At 53.7% G+C, this 17282-nt stretch overlaps 7 protein-coding genes across 7 annotated transcripts; 4 read left to right on the forward strand and 3 right to left on the reverse strand.

Moving 5' to 3' along the window:
- The first annotated feature begins 746 nt into the window (after positions 1 to 746).
- Positions 747 to 3920, forward strand: IAQ61_008365 (uncharacterized protein). The gene is made up of 4 exons (XM_066097971.1): positions 747 to 1339; positions 1391 to 1412; positions 1483 to 1685; positions 1808 to 3920. The coding sequence occupies exons 1-4, from the start codon at positions 1243 to 1245 to the stop codon at positions 3478 to 3480; spliced, it is 1995 nt and encodes a 664-aa protein (XP_065952016.1). The 5' UTR covers positions 747 to 1242; the 3' UTR covers positions 3481 to 3920.
- Positions 3921 to 4140: 220 nt separating this feature from the next.
- Positions 4141 to 5555, reverse strand: IAQ61_008366 (uncharacterized protein). Its single transcript, XM_003838355.2, has 3 exons — positions 5299 to 5555; positions 4643 to 5214; positions 4141 to 4593 (listed from the first exon to the last, which is right to left on the reverse strand). The coding sequence occupies exons 1-3, from the start codon at positions 5416 to 5418 to the stop codon at positions 4398 to 4400; spliced, it is 888 nt and encodes a 295-aa protein (XP_003838403.1). The 5' UTR covers positions 5419 to 5555; the 3' UTR covers positions 4141 to 4397.
- A 982-nt stretch (positions 5556 to 6537) lies between these two features.
- Positions 6538 to 8555, forward strand: IAQ61_008367 (uncharacterized protein). The gene is made up of 3 exons (XM_066097972.1): positions 6538 to 7069; positions 7127 to 8283; positions 8336 to 8555. The coding sequence occupies exons 1-3, from the start codon at positions 7015 to 7017 to the stop codon at positions 8387 to 8389; spliced, it is 1266 nt and encodes a 421-aa protein (XP_065952017.1). The 5' UTR covers positions 6538 to 7014; the 3' UTR covers positions 8390 to 8555.
- A 256-nt stretch (positions 8556 to 8811) lies between these two features.
- On the reverse strand, positions 8812 to 9123 carry IAQ61_008368 (uncharacterized protein; the record flags this gene model as incomplete). The annotated part of the gene is made up of 1 exon (XM_066097973.1): positions 8812 to 9123. One exon carries the CDS (start codon positions 9121 to 9123, stop codon positions 8812 to 8814), a length of 312 nt encoding a protein of 103 aa, XP_065952018.1.
- A 1223-nt stretch (positions 9124 to 10346) lies between these two features.
- Positions 10347 to 12869, forward strand: IAQ61_008369 (uncharacterized protein; the record flags this gene model as incomplete). Its single annotated transcript, XM_003838357.1, has 2 exons — positions 10347 to 10379; positions 10431 to 12869. 2 exons carry the CDS (start codon positions 10347 to 10349, stop codon positions 12867 to 12869), a joined length of 2472 nt encoding a protein of 823 aa, XP_003838405.1.
- Positions 12870 to 12955: 86 nt separating this feature from the next.
- Positions 12956 to 13138, reverse strand: IAQ61_008370 (uncharacterized protein; the record flags this gene model as incomplete). The annotated part of the gene is made up of 1 exon (XM_003838358.1): positions 12956 to 13138. One exon carries the CDS (start codon positions 13136 to 13138, stop codon positions 12956 to 12958), a length of 183 nt encoding a protein of 60 aa, XP_003838406.1.
- A 1073-nt stretch (positions 13139 to 14211) lies between these two features.
- IAQ61_008371 (uncharacterized protein) lies at positions 14212 to 16765 on the forward strand (the record flags this gene model as incomplete). Its single annotated transcript, XM_066097974.1, has 5 exons — positions 14212 to 15077; positions 15240 to 15526; positions 15597 to 15998; positions 16071 to 16370; positions 16424 to 16765. The coding sequence occupies exons 2-5, from the start codon at positions 15350 to 15352 to the stop codon at positions 16763 to 16765; spliced, it is 1221 nt and encodes a 406-aa protein (XP_065952019.1). The 5' UTR covers positions 14212 to 15077; positions 15240 to 15349.
- Positions 16766 to 17282: the final 517 nt, after the last annotated feature.

Here is a 17282-nt window from a genome sequence, read left to right on the forward strand (position 1 = left end):
GCATCAAAGCGTATGTTGGTACACAAGGTGTCTGGCAAACTATTGCTTTGTACCTGGCGGATGCGACATAGTTTCTACCCTAATGCACTCAGAGTGGTGACGTCGACGGTCGACGGAAGCATTGTAGGTAGCGTACTACCGAAAGCCACACCATGATGGGCAGAGAGCATGTCCATGACCAATCGACGACGAGCTGTCAGATGGAAGTTTGTTTAGATCTAGATCTAGATATACCCCGGCCTCCCGCAACGATTCGCGATGGCATGATGTGCATGCTGTGAAGGGGCGAGGTGACTACTCTAGGTAGGGCTGCAGGAGTTGATGTCGATGGCCGTGCACGTGACCATGCCACGTGATGTGTGCCCGACAGACATGCATCACAGGTAAATTTGAAGCCATGATGAGATACCTGGGAGACTCGAGTAGCATTCATCTGGTCATGCACGCGGCCGTCATAACAACCTGTTCACCAAGATGGACGCTCGAGGTGATGCGAGCGTAGGGGTCAGGGGGGGAGTGGCTGGAAGCTCATCACGTGATGAATATCACCAGGATATCCGGCTCCCAGTCAAGCCTGAAATGGTCGGCCAAGTCATCCTAGCCATCCTTAGTTGATCCCATCAGCATTGCGGCGGATTAGATTACCATCGCACCGCCTTTCCCCACTCGGCTGTTGCCAAGTCAGAGTTGGCGGGGTTTCCGCCATGCATCTCATGAACAGTGCTTGGTAACGAATCAAACAACATATCAAAAGAACGTGATGCCCAGCCGCATCAAGCTCCTCCAGCTCCCCCTCAATGGCAGAAAAAAATTGTATGCCTGTCCAAGCCCGATGAGGCAGCTCGTCCACCGTCTCTACCTAATGGGATCATGGCAACGGCTCGTCATGCGGCCTAAAGCACGGTATTGGGACTGGCTCGAGCAGCTAGACTCATCTTCTCCAGCAGTAAAAGCGCTGCATCATTGCACGAGCACGGGAAATCGAAAGAGAGCCACCGAGCCGTGTGGTTATACAACCGCCCTTCAGCACAGAAGCGAGTCTAAGCGGTGAACCCTAGTTGCCTGGCGCAAGCTCTTTGCTTGCTGCATTGGTGGCTTGCTGTCTCGGTGAAAGAGCTTGTATGCAGGTCCAAGGAGCGGCAAGCTTATAAGCTTGCTCGACCACCAGTCTACAAACTTTGGAATCATCGCTTTCACCTGGGACTATCGCGTCTACCGCAAGACTCTTTGATTGCGTTCGCCATGAAGTGCACCTGCTCTGCCTTTGTGGCAGCTGCCCTCTTGCTTGGCTCCGTCTCTGCGCAGACATTCCAACGTCTTGGAGCTTGTCCGACTCTTGGTACGAACCCCGAATTCTCTCAAATTGGACGAGGAATGCTAATGATCTCAGGCTGTGTCTTTCCCCCTGACCAGTAAGCACTAGGTCGAAGCTTCAAGTAAATGAAGCTTGCTCTCACCTCCATCAGCTAACAAAGACTCTAGGGCTGATTTCCTTGCTGGCCAGTATTTCGACATTCGTCTCGAGGTCCATCAGCCTGTGAATGGCTCAGAAGCCATTGGTCTGCCTTTGGATAAAGACTTTACATTCACTATCGGCAAGACTGGCAAAAAGGCCAAGCCGGTGACTAAATATTTCTCGTTGAAGGAGCCCAAGCTGGAAAAATGGAACTTCACATGGTTTGAGGGTATGTACTCTGCACATACCATTTCCCAGGGAATAGAATTGCCGAGCTCGATGCGGGTGCCTTGCGAATTTGGAGTTTTGGTCGTGTTCGTTTCCACAATTTATACTAACCAATAACATCAGATCTCTTTGCTCGCGACGCGAAGAAGCCTACACTGGTCAATGTGGCGTCCAAGGCCTATCGCCGCGTTGCGCTCTATGAACCTGGCGAGTACACTGCCACTCTCACATATAACAATGGCTCCAAAACTGAGGCTACCTGGCTGGTGCGCGATCTGGCAGAAGAACGCAAGGCCAAGAACATTGTCTTCTTCATTGGCGACGGCATGACCACCAACATGATTACGGCAGCACGCCTAATTGCTCACAAGAGCATCAATGGAAAATACCAGACCACCATGGCCATGGACAAGTTCCCCGTTCTTGGTCATCAGATGACCCACTCGCTCGACTCCTTCATCACGGATTCTGCCAACTCCGCAGCAGCCCTAAATTCGGGGCACAAGGCGTCTGTCAACTGCTTGAATGTTTATGCCGACTCTAGCAAGGATCCTTTTGACGATCCCAAGATCGAAACCATTGCAGAAATGTTCCATCGTCTCACAGGAGGACATATCGGAATCGTGTCCACAGCCTACATTGCCGATGCTACCCCAGCTGCGCTCATCGCTCACACACGCAACAGGGGTAAGTATGAGGCTATCGTCGACAGCTACCTTAACGGCGTCCAGAATTACACGTGGACCAATGTCCCCGTAGACGTCATTTTTGGCGGAGGAGCCGAACAATTCTACCCCCCTTCGCTCGGTGGAAAGACATATCAGGGCAAGAACTACTACGACGAGTTCGCCAAAGCGGACTATCAAATCGTTCAAAACCGCACCGCTCTCCTGTCTGCCAACGCCTCCGAGAAAACTCTTGGCATCTTCACAACCTCCAACATGGGCAAGTGGCTCGACCGCAATGTCTACCGCGATAACCTGAAGCTCTCTCTCTCTCCGACCGGCGACAAGAAACCGGCTCTCGACCAGCCCGGTCTCAAGGAGATGACGCTCAAAGCCATCGACATCCTGCAAGCCCGATCTGGTGACAAGGGCTGGTTCCTCATGTCGGAAGCGGCCTCGATCGACAAGATGATGCACGTGTTGGATTTCGATCGCGCACTAGCCGAGCTCCTCGAGTTGGACGACACCATCAAAGCCACAATCTCGCACCTGAACAAGACCTCTTCGCTCAAGGAAACCCTCATCCTCGTGACGGCGGACCACGGCCACGGCTTCGACGTCATGGGCTCCGTCGACACCAAATACCTGGCCGCCCAAGGCTCCGACCGCAAAAAGCGCGACGCCATCGGCGTCTACGAGTCCTCGGGTCTCAGCCAGTACACCACCACCGGCAATCTAACGTACACGGACAGCAACTTCCCCTCCAACTGGGACCCCAGATACACCCTCTTCCAGGGCATGATGGCCGACCCCGACCGCAGGGAAAACTGGATCGTGCACAAGGACGGCCCGCGCGTGCCGGCGTCCACGAAGAACGGGAGTACGGATTACTACGCCAACGACGGGGATGGCCAGAGCGGCATCCTGCTCAACGGCACGCTGCCGGTGGAAAACGACCAGGGCGTTCATTCGCTTACCGACGTCCCCGTGTTTGCCATGGGACCGTGCCAGGACCTGTTTGGCGGCGTCTACAGCAATATCGACATCTTCTACGGCATGGCCGAGTGCTTTGGTTTGGCGCGGGGAAAGAAAGACGGCTATGAAGAGGACAAGGATGATGATGATAGGTAATTTTGTAATTTTATAATTTTTATTTTTCTTCCTGAGGTTTCGGGATAGACTTTTTTTTTAAAAAAAAATACACATGTACATGTACTCGGTGGTTAATCACACTTTTAGTTAATACAACTAGACCCAAAAAAAAGTTGAAAAGTAGGTTTTTACTTTCTGGTATAGCTGTGTAATATATATCGTGTGCTTGTGTCCAAGGGGTCTGGATAGCTCTGGATAGGTCGCTACGACTGGAATAAGAAAGAAAGGTATGTGCATGACCCTGTATGTGGAAGGAGTGGAGTCTGTTGGGTTTGGGCACGTGTTGACTAGAGCGAAGACTACGTATACGACACACTGTCATACGCTCAAATATCTTCATATGGCTTCGGACCGGTTGGCTCGTGGAATGTTTGCCCTAGTTGGGTTTGTACTTGGGCTGAGCTGTTGTTGGGTATATATTATTTTGTTACATGGAATATATTCCACAGTGGTGCTCGAAACGTATCATGTTTACTACATCATACATACTACGTCACACCACCCTCTAGCATCAGAATTGCACTCGCTACACCTTGAATAACATACAATGTATCAAATAATGCGGAAAGGATCTTGTAAGCCACTAGATCATTCAATATAGTTCCAACATGTCTTGGAGCCATGGGTAAAGATTCCTCCATGACATTATATATTGTCCTTGCTACTGATTACTTCATATCGATGCTCATCTCGTCATGCTTCACGTCTCTCGTCCATCACCGCATATCTCATTCATCAAGGCCAGCCAAGCATGTTACCTCTCGCCTAAGGCGGCTTCCATGGGTATCGGTATTGCACAAAAGGGCCGTAGCGGTGGAGAGCCTCGGGTTCCCTTTGCCAAACTCATTAGTACAAGGTTGTGGTTATAGCTGCTCATATTCTCAGGATTGAGCTCCTCACAACTCCCGCTTCCTGACTTGTTCGGCCTGGTTGCGGAGATTGGGAGCAGTAGAGCTTCCACTACCCTGGCTGCCACCGCTGCGGCCCTGCTCCATATCTGCGGCCCACAGTGCGGCGCCGACGGTGTTGGTGAAAGAGAAGAAGATGCCGGCGACAGGGACAAGCTCGAGGAGAACAGCAGGGATACCGAAGCTTTGCCATGTCAGCAGTTGAGCGAGGCATGGCTGTGGAAAAAGCCTACCTGGCGTATGCAGCCTTGCGTTCCTCGATGAAACGCTCCTTCTCCGGCTTCTTCATCTGCTTCAGCTGGAAATAACGAGCATGCGCGGTTGGACCGAATTTGCGGCCCTGGAGAATGACAAAGGCAACAGTACCAACGATAGGAATAAAGTTGAGTGGGAGGTACATGAAGTACCGGATCATGGCACTGGGTGTGAATTTGGCGAATGGTTTCGTCACAAGCTTGCCCAGCTTTCCTACTGGGTCGCTTCCAGACTTGACCTGACGCTCAGTGGCCACCAGAGAGCTCTGACCTCTAGCGAGAAGAGTGCCATCAAAGGTGTCGATGAGGGCATCGTCAATGAGGAAATTCTTGCTCAAGACGTTGAAGATGGTCGACGATTCACTGAGCACAAGGAGAACGGTGCTGATGATGGCGAAGGGACCGTTGAACAGCGTCAAGAGCGCAACTTGAGGCACGTAGGTGACGGCGAACATCAACACCGTCACGCCGACGCCAAGTGAGATGGTGGGGATCAATTTGGCCGCAAGAGGCTTCCATAGCGAGCGGTTGGTGAAGAAGTACAGGATACCCTGAGAGCAAAGATCAGCAGCGATCTTCATAGCGGTATGTAGAGTAGAGAAGTAGAGTAAGCGCTGCAGGCTGCGAGGTCCTACCTTGAACGGATAGAGGTAGGCGGCCGACCGCACGGCATCTGAAGCGAGCTGCTTTGCCTTGTCAAAGTCCTCCCTTGCAACCTCCTTGACCCTGTCGGGCACTTTGACACCGCCTGACATGGCTGCAGCCAAGTTTGGTATGACGAGTGGAGAGGGTGCTATAGTAGTAGATCTTTGCTTTTGCTTAGGGGTGTTACTCTAGGTTCACGGGAAAAAGAATGAAAAATGGGTGAGGTGTCTAGGAGTAGAGTGCTTGCTGCAATGGTTTCTGGATTCGTGTTTGGGTAAGGGTTACGAGCATTTGGGCTACGACGTCATGTTTGCGGCACGAGGGTGGTCCAAGCTCCTTTGCGCGAGCCCTCACTTGACCCCGTCGACTGCATTCCTGGCCAGTCCCTACTCTGCTCCACGTCAACAGCCTGTTCATTCGACGGTGGACGCATTGTGCAATCTCGAGACGAAACGCATGGGGATTGGTTTCGTTGGCGATTGGTCTTACTCTGGGATGACCGGCTTCTACTAGTAGTACCAACTCCAGTAGAGTAGGTAGAGTAGAGTAGAGTAGAGATGAAACTGCACCATGGAGATGGGAGGACTAGTACATGGCATTCAGCCCTGTGGAAAATTGGGCACAGAGACGTCATAATGTGTCACTTCCCAGCACACCCACTTTTGTACGTGGACCTCCAAGCATAGTAGTAAATTCGCAATTCGAGAGCAGCACTTTTGGCCACCCACGTCTTTTTCTGCAGAGTACATTCTCCACCTATCCTTGCTGTCCCCAGGAACGCGTGTCGGAGAGGACAGCTGCCTGTTGGCGGTGACATGGACGAGAATCTGATGGTTTCTAGAAGCCCATCCATGCCAGTACTACGACACTCTACACCCTGGTTGGAAGAGGGTCATCTGTGGCGGTGTCATGGAAGATCCTTTAGCGGATCCAATGTGCTTGTTCTCTTAGGTACTATCTACGCGTCAATGGTCAATGGGACATGGATGGCCTGGATCGAGTAGAGTAAGAGTAGGACAGTGAAAGACACGGAAGACAAGGGAGACAAGGCAAAAAGACAAGGCAAAGCAGGATCTCACCCTCTCCACAGTTTACCGAGCAATGACGCAGCCTCATCCACGTGCGCCACCCCGCAATCGCCAAATGTAGACCATCCCTAGCTTCATCCGTCAGCCAGCCCCTCCATGAGCGGCCGGTGGCGCGGAAAGTAGCCTAATGTTGCTGTGGCTGTTGCAACAACAAGGAATGCCAGCCGTTCAAGCAAGCTCTTGGGTCCAGCAAGAAAAAGCGAGCTGTGCCGTCGCCCTGCTCGAGCGGTTCGCTTTGGGCCATTCCAGGCGGATGCCAATGACGTTGCTGCGAGCCGCATTCGCAAGAGTCCCGCCATCCCACTCTGTTTGACTGCAGCACTAGCCACCAGTGGAGGCAAACACAGTCGTGAAACCGGCACCTCCAACCCTCTCTGCCTTGCCCGTTTGCACAGCAGCTGTGAATGGCGCCATGGGGAAGAAGAATCGGGAGGAATGACGTAGCGTGTCTGCGAGCACCTGCCCTGCCATGTACACATATAAGAAGGCGCTCCAAGACCTGCCCATAGCAATCTCACACTGAACTCTCACCATACCTTCTCACACACAGCCTTGTAACCACTTCAACAATCGCCTCCCACACAACCTACACACAGACACAAGAATAACTCACACATCATGGCTGGAATCGTAAACAAGATCAAGGCCAAGGTCGATGATATGACCCACAAGAGTAAGCAGTAGCAATGCTTCACCTTGAGCCCTACCTACCTCTTGCTAATATATCCAGACGATGATACCACCCACACTGGCACCACTGGTGTTGGCCACACTGGTACTACTGGTACTACACACGGCACCACTGGCTCAGGCTTGACTGGCTCTTCCACCACACACGGCACCACTGGTTCATCAGGACTTGGCCACAGTGATCCCACAGGTCCTCACGACTCCCACATGGCCAACAAGGCCGACCCCCGTGTCGACTCAGACCGCTATGGCGTAGCTGGCAACACCTCTGGTGCGGGCGGTGTTGGCACTGGTCAGTATGGTCAGACTCACGGCACCACTGGCAGCGGTCTCACGGGTCACGGTACCGCTGGCGGTTTGACTGGCTCCAACACCCATGGAACCACGGGAGCGCTTGGCTCAAGCAACCGCAGCGACCCCACCGGCCCTCATGACAGCAAGATGGCCAACAAGCTTGACCCCCGCGTCGACTCTGACCAGTACGGCACAGCTGGTAACACTACCGGAGCTGGAGGCTACAGCAGCACAGGTCAGTATGGTACCACTGGAACCGGTAGCGGTTTGACTGGCCACTCCACCACTGGTCACGGCACATCTGGAATTGGCTCAACTGCCCACGGTACAACGGGTCTTGGCTCAACTGCCCACGGTACAACGGGTCTTGGCTCAGCTACCCATGGTACAGCGGGTCTTGGTTCTACCGGCCACACGACTGGTGGTATTGGCTCCACTGGTCACTCTGACCCCACTGGTCCTCACGACTCCCACATGGCCAACAAGGCTGACCCTCGTGTCGACTCCGACCGCTACGGCGTAGCAGGCAACACCTCGGGTGCCGGCGGCGTTGGTGCTGGACAATACACTGAAGGCTACGGCACCCACACAGCCGGCGGACTTTCAGGAACCAGTGGAGGACTTGGTACTGGCCACGCTGTTCATGGCAGCAATGTTGGAGGTAACACAATTCCCCCGTCCAACATTCCAGATTCTGAACTTCCCCGCGCGATTGTGGAGCCTTACTCCAAGGCTGAACCACACTCGTCGCTTCAACCTGCCCACACTGTGCCGCGCAATGATGCTCATAGTTCGTCTGTACATGACCAACACTCTGCAGGTGTGACGCACGATACTGTTGGTACGCACGGTACTCACGGCACCCACGGCACCACTCAGGACAAGCCCAGCCTCAAGGACAAGGTTAGCACTTCTGATTGAGAGACTATTAAAGGAAAGATGCTAATTTCACTAGCTCAACCCCAAGGTTGATGCTGATGGCGATGGCAAAGCTGGCTTCATGAAATAGATGTTTACCCACAACATCTCACGAAGATGACTGTGAGGGATGGCATGGCGGCGGTGGTGGATGTGGAATGCAAAGAGTGATGATATCCCAAGTACCTTAGCTCATAGGCTACAAGTTAGCCTATGAAATGAAATGAAACCAATGCTAATTTCAAGTGGATCATGAGTTTTGCTGGTTTTGTGCGTCTGCTATGGCTTGCCTTTTTTTTAATCCATGGGAAATCGCTCGGGCTCAAGGCCTCGAGATGTGGATGTGACAGAGTCGGCATACAAGCTCAATGTGATGCAATGGACAGCTCACAATCGGAGGTAATGGGTGGCTGGCTGGATACAGAAATGGCATGGGTAGCAAGGAGGAGTGGACTCGAAACGAAAACAACAACAAGCCGAAGGCAGGGCATGCGTGTGCCGTCCACAACATGGTTACCGGTACCTATTGGGAGATACTGGAACTGGATCACGGATGCTCTCAGGCAGGACAGGGTTTACGGGGGTTGCTAGGCGCAGTCCATATCTCCCATGTCCCCCAGGTGCTTGCCTAGAGTGGTAGAACACTCTAACGGTACTGCCTTGTACCACAACAGTGCGCCCATGTCCCGCCGAACCAATCACAGGTCTCCAGGGTCCCTCATCCCTCCGAATGCCGTCAAAGTCTTGGCCAAGCTGGGTTGCTCTTTCCATCTTGTCGCCGTTGCTTTCCTTGGGCTGCGTTGACCCTTTGGGAGAACCTTTCATCTGATTGACTGTTGCCAAGTTGGTACTCTACACACAAGACAACACACTACCAATACACCACATACAGTACACAGTACACCGTACACAGTGTACCCACTCACTCTCACTCACTCTCTCTCTCTCTCTTCTCCCTCCATCCCTCCCCTACCCGAGATTGGCCTCTCTTATCACCACCAGCCCATCCCCCCCCCGAGAGAAAGGCCGAAGGTGTTGCAACGCACGCGGTTGTTTGCCAGTGAACCCCTCCAGATCACCCGGCCTCGGGCTACCCAAAGGCGGCAGCCCGTTCGGGAAAGCCATCTACCAGTAACCACAGTATTGTCGCCCAGCTGCAATTTCTCGACAAGAGTCGGCTGCCTCGCCCACCCCAGCTAAAAAACAACTCCAGCTGGTTGCTGCCCTGCACGTTGACTATTGTTGTGCCAGTCAGACACCCCTTGTGCGCGAATCAGCGCCGCCCGCCGCCTCCTCTTTCCATCTTTCTCTCCTTCTCTCTCCATCTCCTTTCCCTAATTCAAATCTACATTTTGCCTGCACCGTCAGCGAGTGTGCGTGTGCGTGTGCGTGCGTCTCGGGTGGGCTTTCTGACTTCTTCCTGGCCAGTGTCACAGACCCGGGTCGCTGTCGGCGTTTCGTGCTGCATATCCCAGCTGCACGTTTGTTTGGCCCGCGGTCACAGCACCTCTCTTGGCCAGCTTGTTCTGTGCTCGCGCCCACTGCCAGTCCTTCCAGTCCAGTGGGCTCCTTTCCCTGCGCCGCCCTCCAGGACCGCAGAGAAAGAGAGAAAGAGAGAAAGAGAGAGAGAGAGCGAGAGAGGGAGGGAGCGACCATATTACCTGCTCACCTGCCGCCGCCTGCCCCGTCACCTTCTGTAGGTCGATCTGCCTCGGGCATCTCCCGAGTCCTCCTATACCGTACGTCGAGTCCTCCCCCCCCCCCACCTCCGCCAAGCACCCTCTGCCGCACCGCACCGCCGTTGTTGCTATCATCCTCTCCACGGTACCTGTATTGGGACTACTATGCTGACCGTCATAGCTGTGTCTCACGGCGGCGTTGTTGCTGCGTGAAGACCCTCGCGAAACCGCGTGCCTTCCCCTCCACCACTGTGTTGCCTCGAGCACACAGCGCCCGTCCCTCCCGCGCCCACCTCGACCCGTCTCACAAGAGTTGACCCTGTCCACGTCTCAAGTCTACATGCAGTCGTCGATTGCCAGACTTGCATCATGGACACCGAGGATGGACAAGTTTTCATAAGGGTATGGGGCCACATGTGCCTGGCGCAGGAGGCGTGCTAATAGCCGGTGCAGAACTTGGCCTACTTTGTACGCACCCACGAAAAGGCGCTCGCAAATGCCATGCAGCTGCAGCGACAAGCTCCCAAACATGGCCAGACTATAACAACGTCACCTTCCTCACCCACGGGCCCCGCCAGCCCCCCCTCGTCCTCGACCTCGAGTGTCTGGGCCGCAGCCCTGTCGCTCCCCTCGTTGACCTTCACCTCGCAAGCAGTCAAGCCGGCAAAGCTGACCCTGACCCCACACCATCTCTTCTACCTTCTCTCGCAGTTTGAGGATCTCGGCATACCCGTAGGCCCCATGAACGTGCGCTTGGAGAATATCCACACAGATGCATCGCCCACCAACTACGTATCCTTTCTGGGTAGCGCCCAGCGTCATAAGACCAAGTCATCTGACCGTGACTCGATCCATTCTGTGTCCAGCGTCCGTAGTGTCATGTCTGGCATGTCTTCGCTGTGGTCCTCTCTTCGCATGGGGTCCAACAGTGCAGCCAAGGCCGAGAAGCAAAAGGCACAACTTCAGGAAGATCTGCGCTATCTGTATTCTGCATTTACCAAGATCCCATGCTTGAGGCTGGCCCCAGATCACAAGGCTCATCTGATAGCCGGCTACGAAGAATTCCCCTTTGACACCGCTGTGCCCCTGTTTGCGTTCAAAAATGTTACAGCACTCGAGATACACGACGTAGATTTTCGCCAGTTTTATGGCTGGGATCGTCTGGCAGACAATCTGCGAAGTCTTACCGTGAAGCGGGCCAATGTCGATGATCCTGCTGATTTACTCATCAACATCGTGTTGGACGATATTGACAAGCGCCGTAGACGATCTGCCAAAGCAGCTCCTTCTCACACGGCGCCCTGGTCGACTGCCAGCCCGCCTCCCAAGCAGAGTCAAATAGCCAGGTCAGAGTCACCGCCATCTTCCCCGTCGGCAGCTAGCAAGCAGAGCACAAGCCCAAGAGGTACAACATTGGCCCGAGAGCATCCCTCAAAGGCTGCACAGCGCCAACGGAGTACTTCCCCGACGCGACCGCCCAGTTCTCGACATGGATCATCCCATATCTACGGTAGAAGTGGCACCAGCGCGCCAAACATTAGACGCTCTTCTGGAAGCTCAGGATCCAGTGTGCGATCTGCTACCCCACGAGGCAGCTCTTCCAACCTCTTATCGCTTGGTTGGTTCCCCGCTACCAAGTGGCGGTTTCTCCGCCATCTCAGCTTAGCTGACAATGCATTGACTACTATTTCTGCTGCCAGTCTTGCGCCTTTGGCCAACACACTTCAGTCTCTCGACCTCTCTGCTAACCTCTTCACGGAGATTCCAGACAGCCTCGCTAGCATGACTTGTCTCCGCGCGCTGAACCTCTCGAGCTGCTTGATTGTGAGCCTACAGTCACTTGGACGCAATCCGCTTCCCGCAATCACAACGCTCAACCTCCGCTCGAATCGATTGAACACACTGGCTGGAGTGGAGCGATTGCTGTCGCTAGAGCGCATAGACATACGAGACAATAGACTGACCGATCCTACCGAGATTGCACGACTCACTGGTGTTCCTGATATTCGCGAAGTCTATGTGTCCCGCAATCCGTTTTGCAAGACGCATGCAACGTATCGAGTGACCATCTTTAACTTGTTTCGGAAGACGCCAGGGTACACTGAAGATGTCATCATCGACACACAAGGACCTAGCGCGGCCGAAAAGAAACAGCTCGTGGACCGAGTGCCTGAACCGCCCGGCGTACCTGTGGTCAAACCGCCAACTGAAGACGATATGCCTCCTCCTGCACATGTTCCTCCCAAGGTTGTCAAGGCGATTGATGCTACGGTTGACGCACCGGATGCTCTCCGACGCACCACTTCTTTGCAGCGAACTAAGAGTGCGCGCAGCAAACAGGAATCCCAGCGGAAGAAGAAAGGACCTAAGCGGAGGATAGTCGAGTTGTCTCAGACTGATGCATCAAAGCAATCTTCGCCGTCTACCTTCAGTAGCATCAGCTACGACTCTACCACACCGGGTGATGCTCCTAGGATCATCAAGCCCAATGATGACGGAGCTGCAAAGGCTACACCCCGCCTTGAGGAGCTCGTAAATGACCCAAACTCCGGAGACGCCAGAAAGAAGAAAATCTCAGACGAGCGTGTCGTTACCGACGAAACTCATACTACACATCAACAGCTGCCTCCCCTTGATACGACCGCGTCGAGCAAGTCTCCGGGGTTGGACCAGGCATCGGTGGACGACAGTGAAGACGTTTACAAGAAGAAGATTGAGGCTTTGCGCCAGGACTTTGGTAACACGTGGTTGACCGCGCTGGGAGAGGAGAGCTGGGACAATACTTCGGTGACCAGCTTCCCTTCTGACCACGGGTACAATTCACCCAACATGCGCCCAACATTACCTCGAACGCCCAGCCAAGGCATAGTCTCTGGCCGTACCCTGGGATAATCTCGAGGATCGTTTAATCTAATCATTTTCCGATACCCCAAAAGAATCATTCACTTCATTACACAGCCACGCGCGACCGGCAACTTTTAGATGGTTGGCTTGGCGTTGGCCGGGACATGGAATCGATCTGTATCGAGCACCGCAACCTGCCACGCTCGTTGTACCGAAATCGCCTTTCTACTCGTGTTTCTTTCGTCTTGATGGACGACATTTGGACCGATTTTCTCGTCGGTACCGTCATGCCAGCATTTCTGCGACTCTTTGTACATGGGTGCTTTACCCTTTGCGTGTTAATTTTGCCCTCCTCTGAGCGTGTTGTGTGTAATGTATCTATACCTCGGCGTTGCGGTTCTCTCCTCGATTTGATTGTTTGGCAATGAATGCACGAGCTGCCGGGTTTGCAATGGGCGAGGGGTCTTGGTGGGCGTTGGCACAGGAGGGTTGCAGTCGGGTTTGTTGATTTATTGCATAATGAGAGCGTATGTGTCTTGGCAGAGTTTGGCAATGAATGAAAAGACGGGGTGAGTTGCAAGTTGATGTGTATGTGAGGTCATGAGGGGTGATGAAAGATGACGCGCACGTGATGCAGCCAGCAGCAGGCAGTCAGTACTATGGTTGGGTGTTGCCATGTCTGGTTGGTAGTAGAGTACTCTTAGAGAAGGGGTCTGTTTGCTGTTTGCGGGACGATTGATCTCGATGGGTTGCAGATCAGCAGATTGGCAGACTGGGCCAAAGGTCCTGAATCAGGGTGCAGTGAGGTTTCACGGTAGGCTAGCATCTAAGCATCTAGAATCGGGCCTGTGAGGCAGTGTGCCGAGAAAGGGTACAGATGGATATCATGGGTGGCGGGTAGGTAGTGCCTGCATGTCGCAGACGGTGCTTCAACGACGTTTGAAAGCAGACATTGGAGCCCAGCCCGAGTGCCTAAAAGGGGGTGAGGGGAGGACAACGTAGGAAGACTGCTACTGATGTAGGGAGAGAGAGAGAGAGAGAGAGAGAGAGAGAGAAGTACGAGGGCAGGAAAAACCAGATTGGACGAGCTCAGTTTTTTCTTCTTTACTTGCTTTTTTCTAGTTGTGTGTGTCACTTGTGCAGAGTAGAAAAGGCTTAGGTTGGCAGCAAAAGGTTGTATGTGTTTGTGACAAGGGGGGAAGGGTGTACTCTACCGGTAGGTATTTTCCCGTATACAGACCATACCGGTACATAGGTAGAGTCTAGACGAGGATCATGGACACAGACAAGAGGAGTTGGAGATGGTTTGACTGTGAGTGTACAGTACCTAAAGGACAGACCTACTTGGACGGTGGCGCAGTTGACAGCACCTTGTCATCATTAGGTGTCTTCTTCTTCTTCTTCTTTTCTTCTTCTTCTTTTTTCTCTGCTAGGTACTGCTGCAGCAGCACTCTAGTCATTCAGAACGCGCGGGCTCCTTTTCGCAGACCACCATAGAATAGACAGCTTGACATTCTGCTCTGGCATTCTGACATTTTCACTACGCAGCCTCTGTCCCCCTCCCCTTCTGTCGTCGGCCGCGCGTACCAGAAGGGCCTAGCTTCGCTGGTGCTGTATTTTTGCCAAGCGCTCGAGTGTGGCCTAGGTAAGGTAAACTGTCGAAACCTGCGACTCCCTCCCCATCCGCATCCCGCCTCTGCTTCGCACTCTCCAGCCTTCACAGCCAGTTCGTGTAGCCTGCACAGTTGTATTGAGACCTCCGCTCTTGTTTTTACTGCTGCCGTCGCGCCATAGCCTCACCCAACTGTCCCCCCCCCCTCCCCTTCCCCGCCCGTCCGCCCGCCAGCAGCAGCAGTAGCAGCAGGCGGTGAAGTCACTTACAGCCATCCCACTCGACAGGCTCTGGGCCACAACAACGCCTCTGCGCCCCGCCCTCGTTGCGCGCTCCATCTGCCCCAACCGCGCAGCCACACGAAAACCCACCTACCTACCCACATACATACATATACACACACACACACACACACACATACATCTCTACACAGACACACATACACACTCTTACACAACCCAAGTGGGCCATTGACACGCACCTCACAGACGAGCAGACTCGCCTTTGCCCTCGCCTGATCCCCCCGGTTCTCCAGCTCTGCCGCCAGGCACCTCTTGAGGGGCTTTGAGCCATTCTTCCTCCCTGCGACGGCCCTCCACCTTCTGCGCTCAACCTAGGTCGATTCATTGAGACCAAAACAAGAGGTATGTTTCTGCTGCTGGCTAGCTGGGCCGCCATGGCGCCCTGCACCCGCCGCCGCTACAGCCGCTGTGCACGGCTCCTTCCTGTCGGCGCTATGGCACGCTGCACCACCCGAAAGCTGCCCAATACAGACCGATACGGCTTTGCTAACACGCTGCCTCTAGGCACACGCGTTTCCTGCTCCCAAGCGCACCCACGCCTCCCCTCACCCACTCCGCGCGAGGCCCTCCCTTGCTCCTTGAGCCAACCCCAGCACCCATAGCAAGCCACAGCTATGGCTGAAAACGAGGTTGATCTGGACTCCATTATAGACCGGCTGCTCGAGGTCCGCGGCAGTAGACCTGGAAAGCAGGTGCAGCTGCTCGAAACGGAAATTCGCTTTCTGTGCACCAAGGCACGCGAGATCTTCATCTCACAACCGATTCTGCTCGAACTCGAGGCGCCCATCAAGGTACGTTTGCAGTCCACACTGACAAACCATTTCACCGCGAGCGGCCAACTGACAGTCTGCTCCTGGATAGATTTGCGGAGATATCCATGGCCAGTACTACGATCTACTGCGACTGTTCGAATATGGCGGTTTCCCACCAGAGGCCAACTACCTCTTCCTCGGCGACTACGTGGATCGTGGCAAGCAATCACTCGAGACGATTTGCCTGTTGCTCGCCTACAAGATCAAGTACCCCGAAAACTTCTTTGTCCTTCGCGGAAACCATGAATGCGCCTCAATCAACCGCATCTACGGCTTTTACGACGAGTGCAAGCGGAGGTACAACATCAAGCTATGGAAGACGTTTACTGATTGCTTCAATTGCCTGCCCATTGCCGCCATCATTGACGAAAAAATCTTCACCATGCACGGAGGTCTCAGCCCTGACCTGAACTCGATGGAGCAAATCAGGCGCGTGATGCGTCCCACAGATGTAAGCGCCATGGCGGTCGACCGTGTTGCCTGTGGAGTGGCTGTGTTCTTTGCAAGTGCTAACTCTCTGCAGATTCCCGACTGTGGTTTGCTCTGCGATCTCCTGTGGTCCGATCCCGACAAGGACATTACGGGTTGGAGCGAAAACGACCGAGGTGTGAGCTTCACATTCGGCCCAGACGTCGTATCTCGGTTCCTGCAAAAACACGACATGGACCTGATCTGCCGTGCCCATCAAGTCGTCGAGGATGGATACGAGTTCTTCTCGAAGCGCCAGCTCGTTACCCTGTTCAGCGCACCAAACTACTGTGGTGAATTCGACAATGCGGGCGCGATGATGAGTGTGGATGAGAGTCTACTATGCTCCTTCCAGGTACACGAGTCCAAATGACGAGTCTTGGGCCTTGCGCTAACGGGTTGCTATAGATTTTGAAACCTGCAGAGAAGAAGCAAAAGTACGTGGTCGCGTCCCTGATAAGCCGTCGTGGTCGTGACGTCGATCACCTGGAGGCAGATGGAGAACAACGACTGACATCTTGTGTAGTAGATTTGGGCGCCGTTAGGCGATGGCACGTTGCGAAGCAGTCCGCGAGCTCCAACGCCGATTCAGCCCCGACACTCGATCTCGTTCATCACCGCCCAACTACCCAGATACCTTTCGACATTTGTACAAACCGATCCCTTATCTCTGTATTCGACTACCGTTACGCGCCGACCATGACGAATTACTCGATGAAGCCTGACCGTCCCATTGATCTGATGGTATGATGACTCTGTCTTGGCACTCGCCGGCGATGGAAAAAGGCAGATATTAGAAGCTTGAGGGCTGCGTCGAGAGACTTTGCATGGAAGATGAAACGCCAAAAAGATGGAATGGAGAGATGAATGACGGCCGGAGTCGGGTAATCAAAGATAGTTGCATCATTTTCAGACGGATCCTTGAAAGACATGAGAAGGTCTTGGTTGTTTTGACGGTGGAAAGGCCTTTTTGGGGGCTTGTTTGGGCTGCTCTTGTATGGGCTGCTGGCTGGGGCTCGTGTTTATGGGTGTCTGGCTCGGAGGATGGCGGGGGATGAAAGGGGGTGGATGGTCTCTTGATTTTTTTGGAACTCGTGTGGACTGACTGGTGTGTGCATGTGTGCGTGTGCGTGTGTGTGTCTTGGTCTTTGAGAGGCTGTGCATGCTCTCCCCTCGCCTCCCCCACCCACAATGTCCTGTCGCCTTTTTTTGTTTCAAATTTTTCTTTTCTTTTGTGCGCGTGTCTATGTGTGTGTGTGTGCGTGTG

Source organism: Plenodomus lingam (assembly GCF_022343315.1).
Source record: "Plenodomus lingam strain CAN1 chromosome Unknown contig_30, whole genome shotgun sequence".
In the NCBI taxonomy this organism is placed as follows: domain Eukaryota; kingdom Fungi; phylum Ascomycota; class Dothideomycetes; order Pleosporales; family Leptosphaeriaceae; genus Plenodomus; species Plenodomus lingam.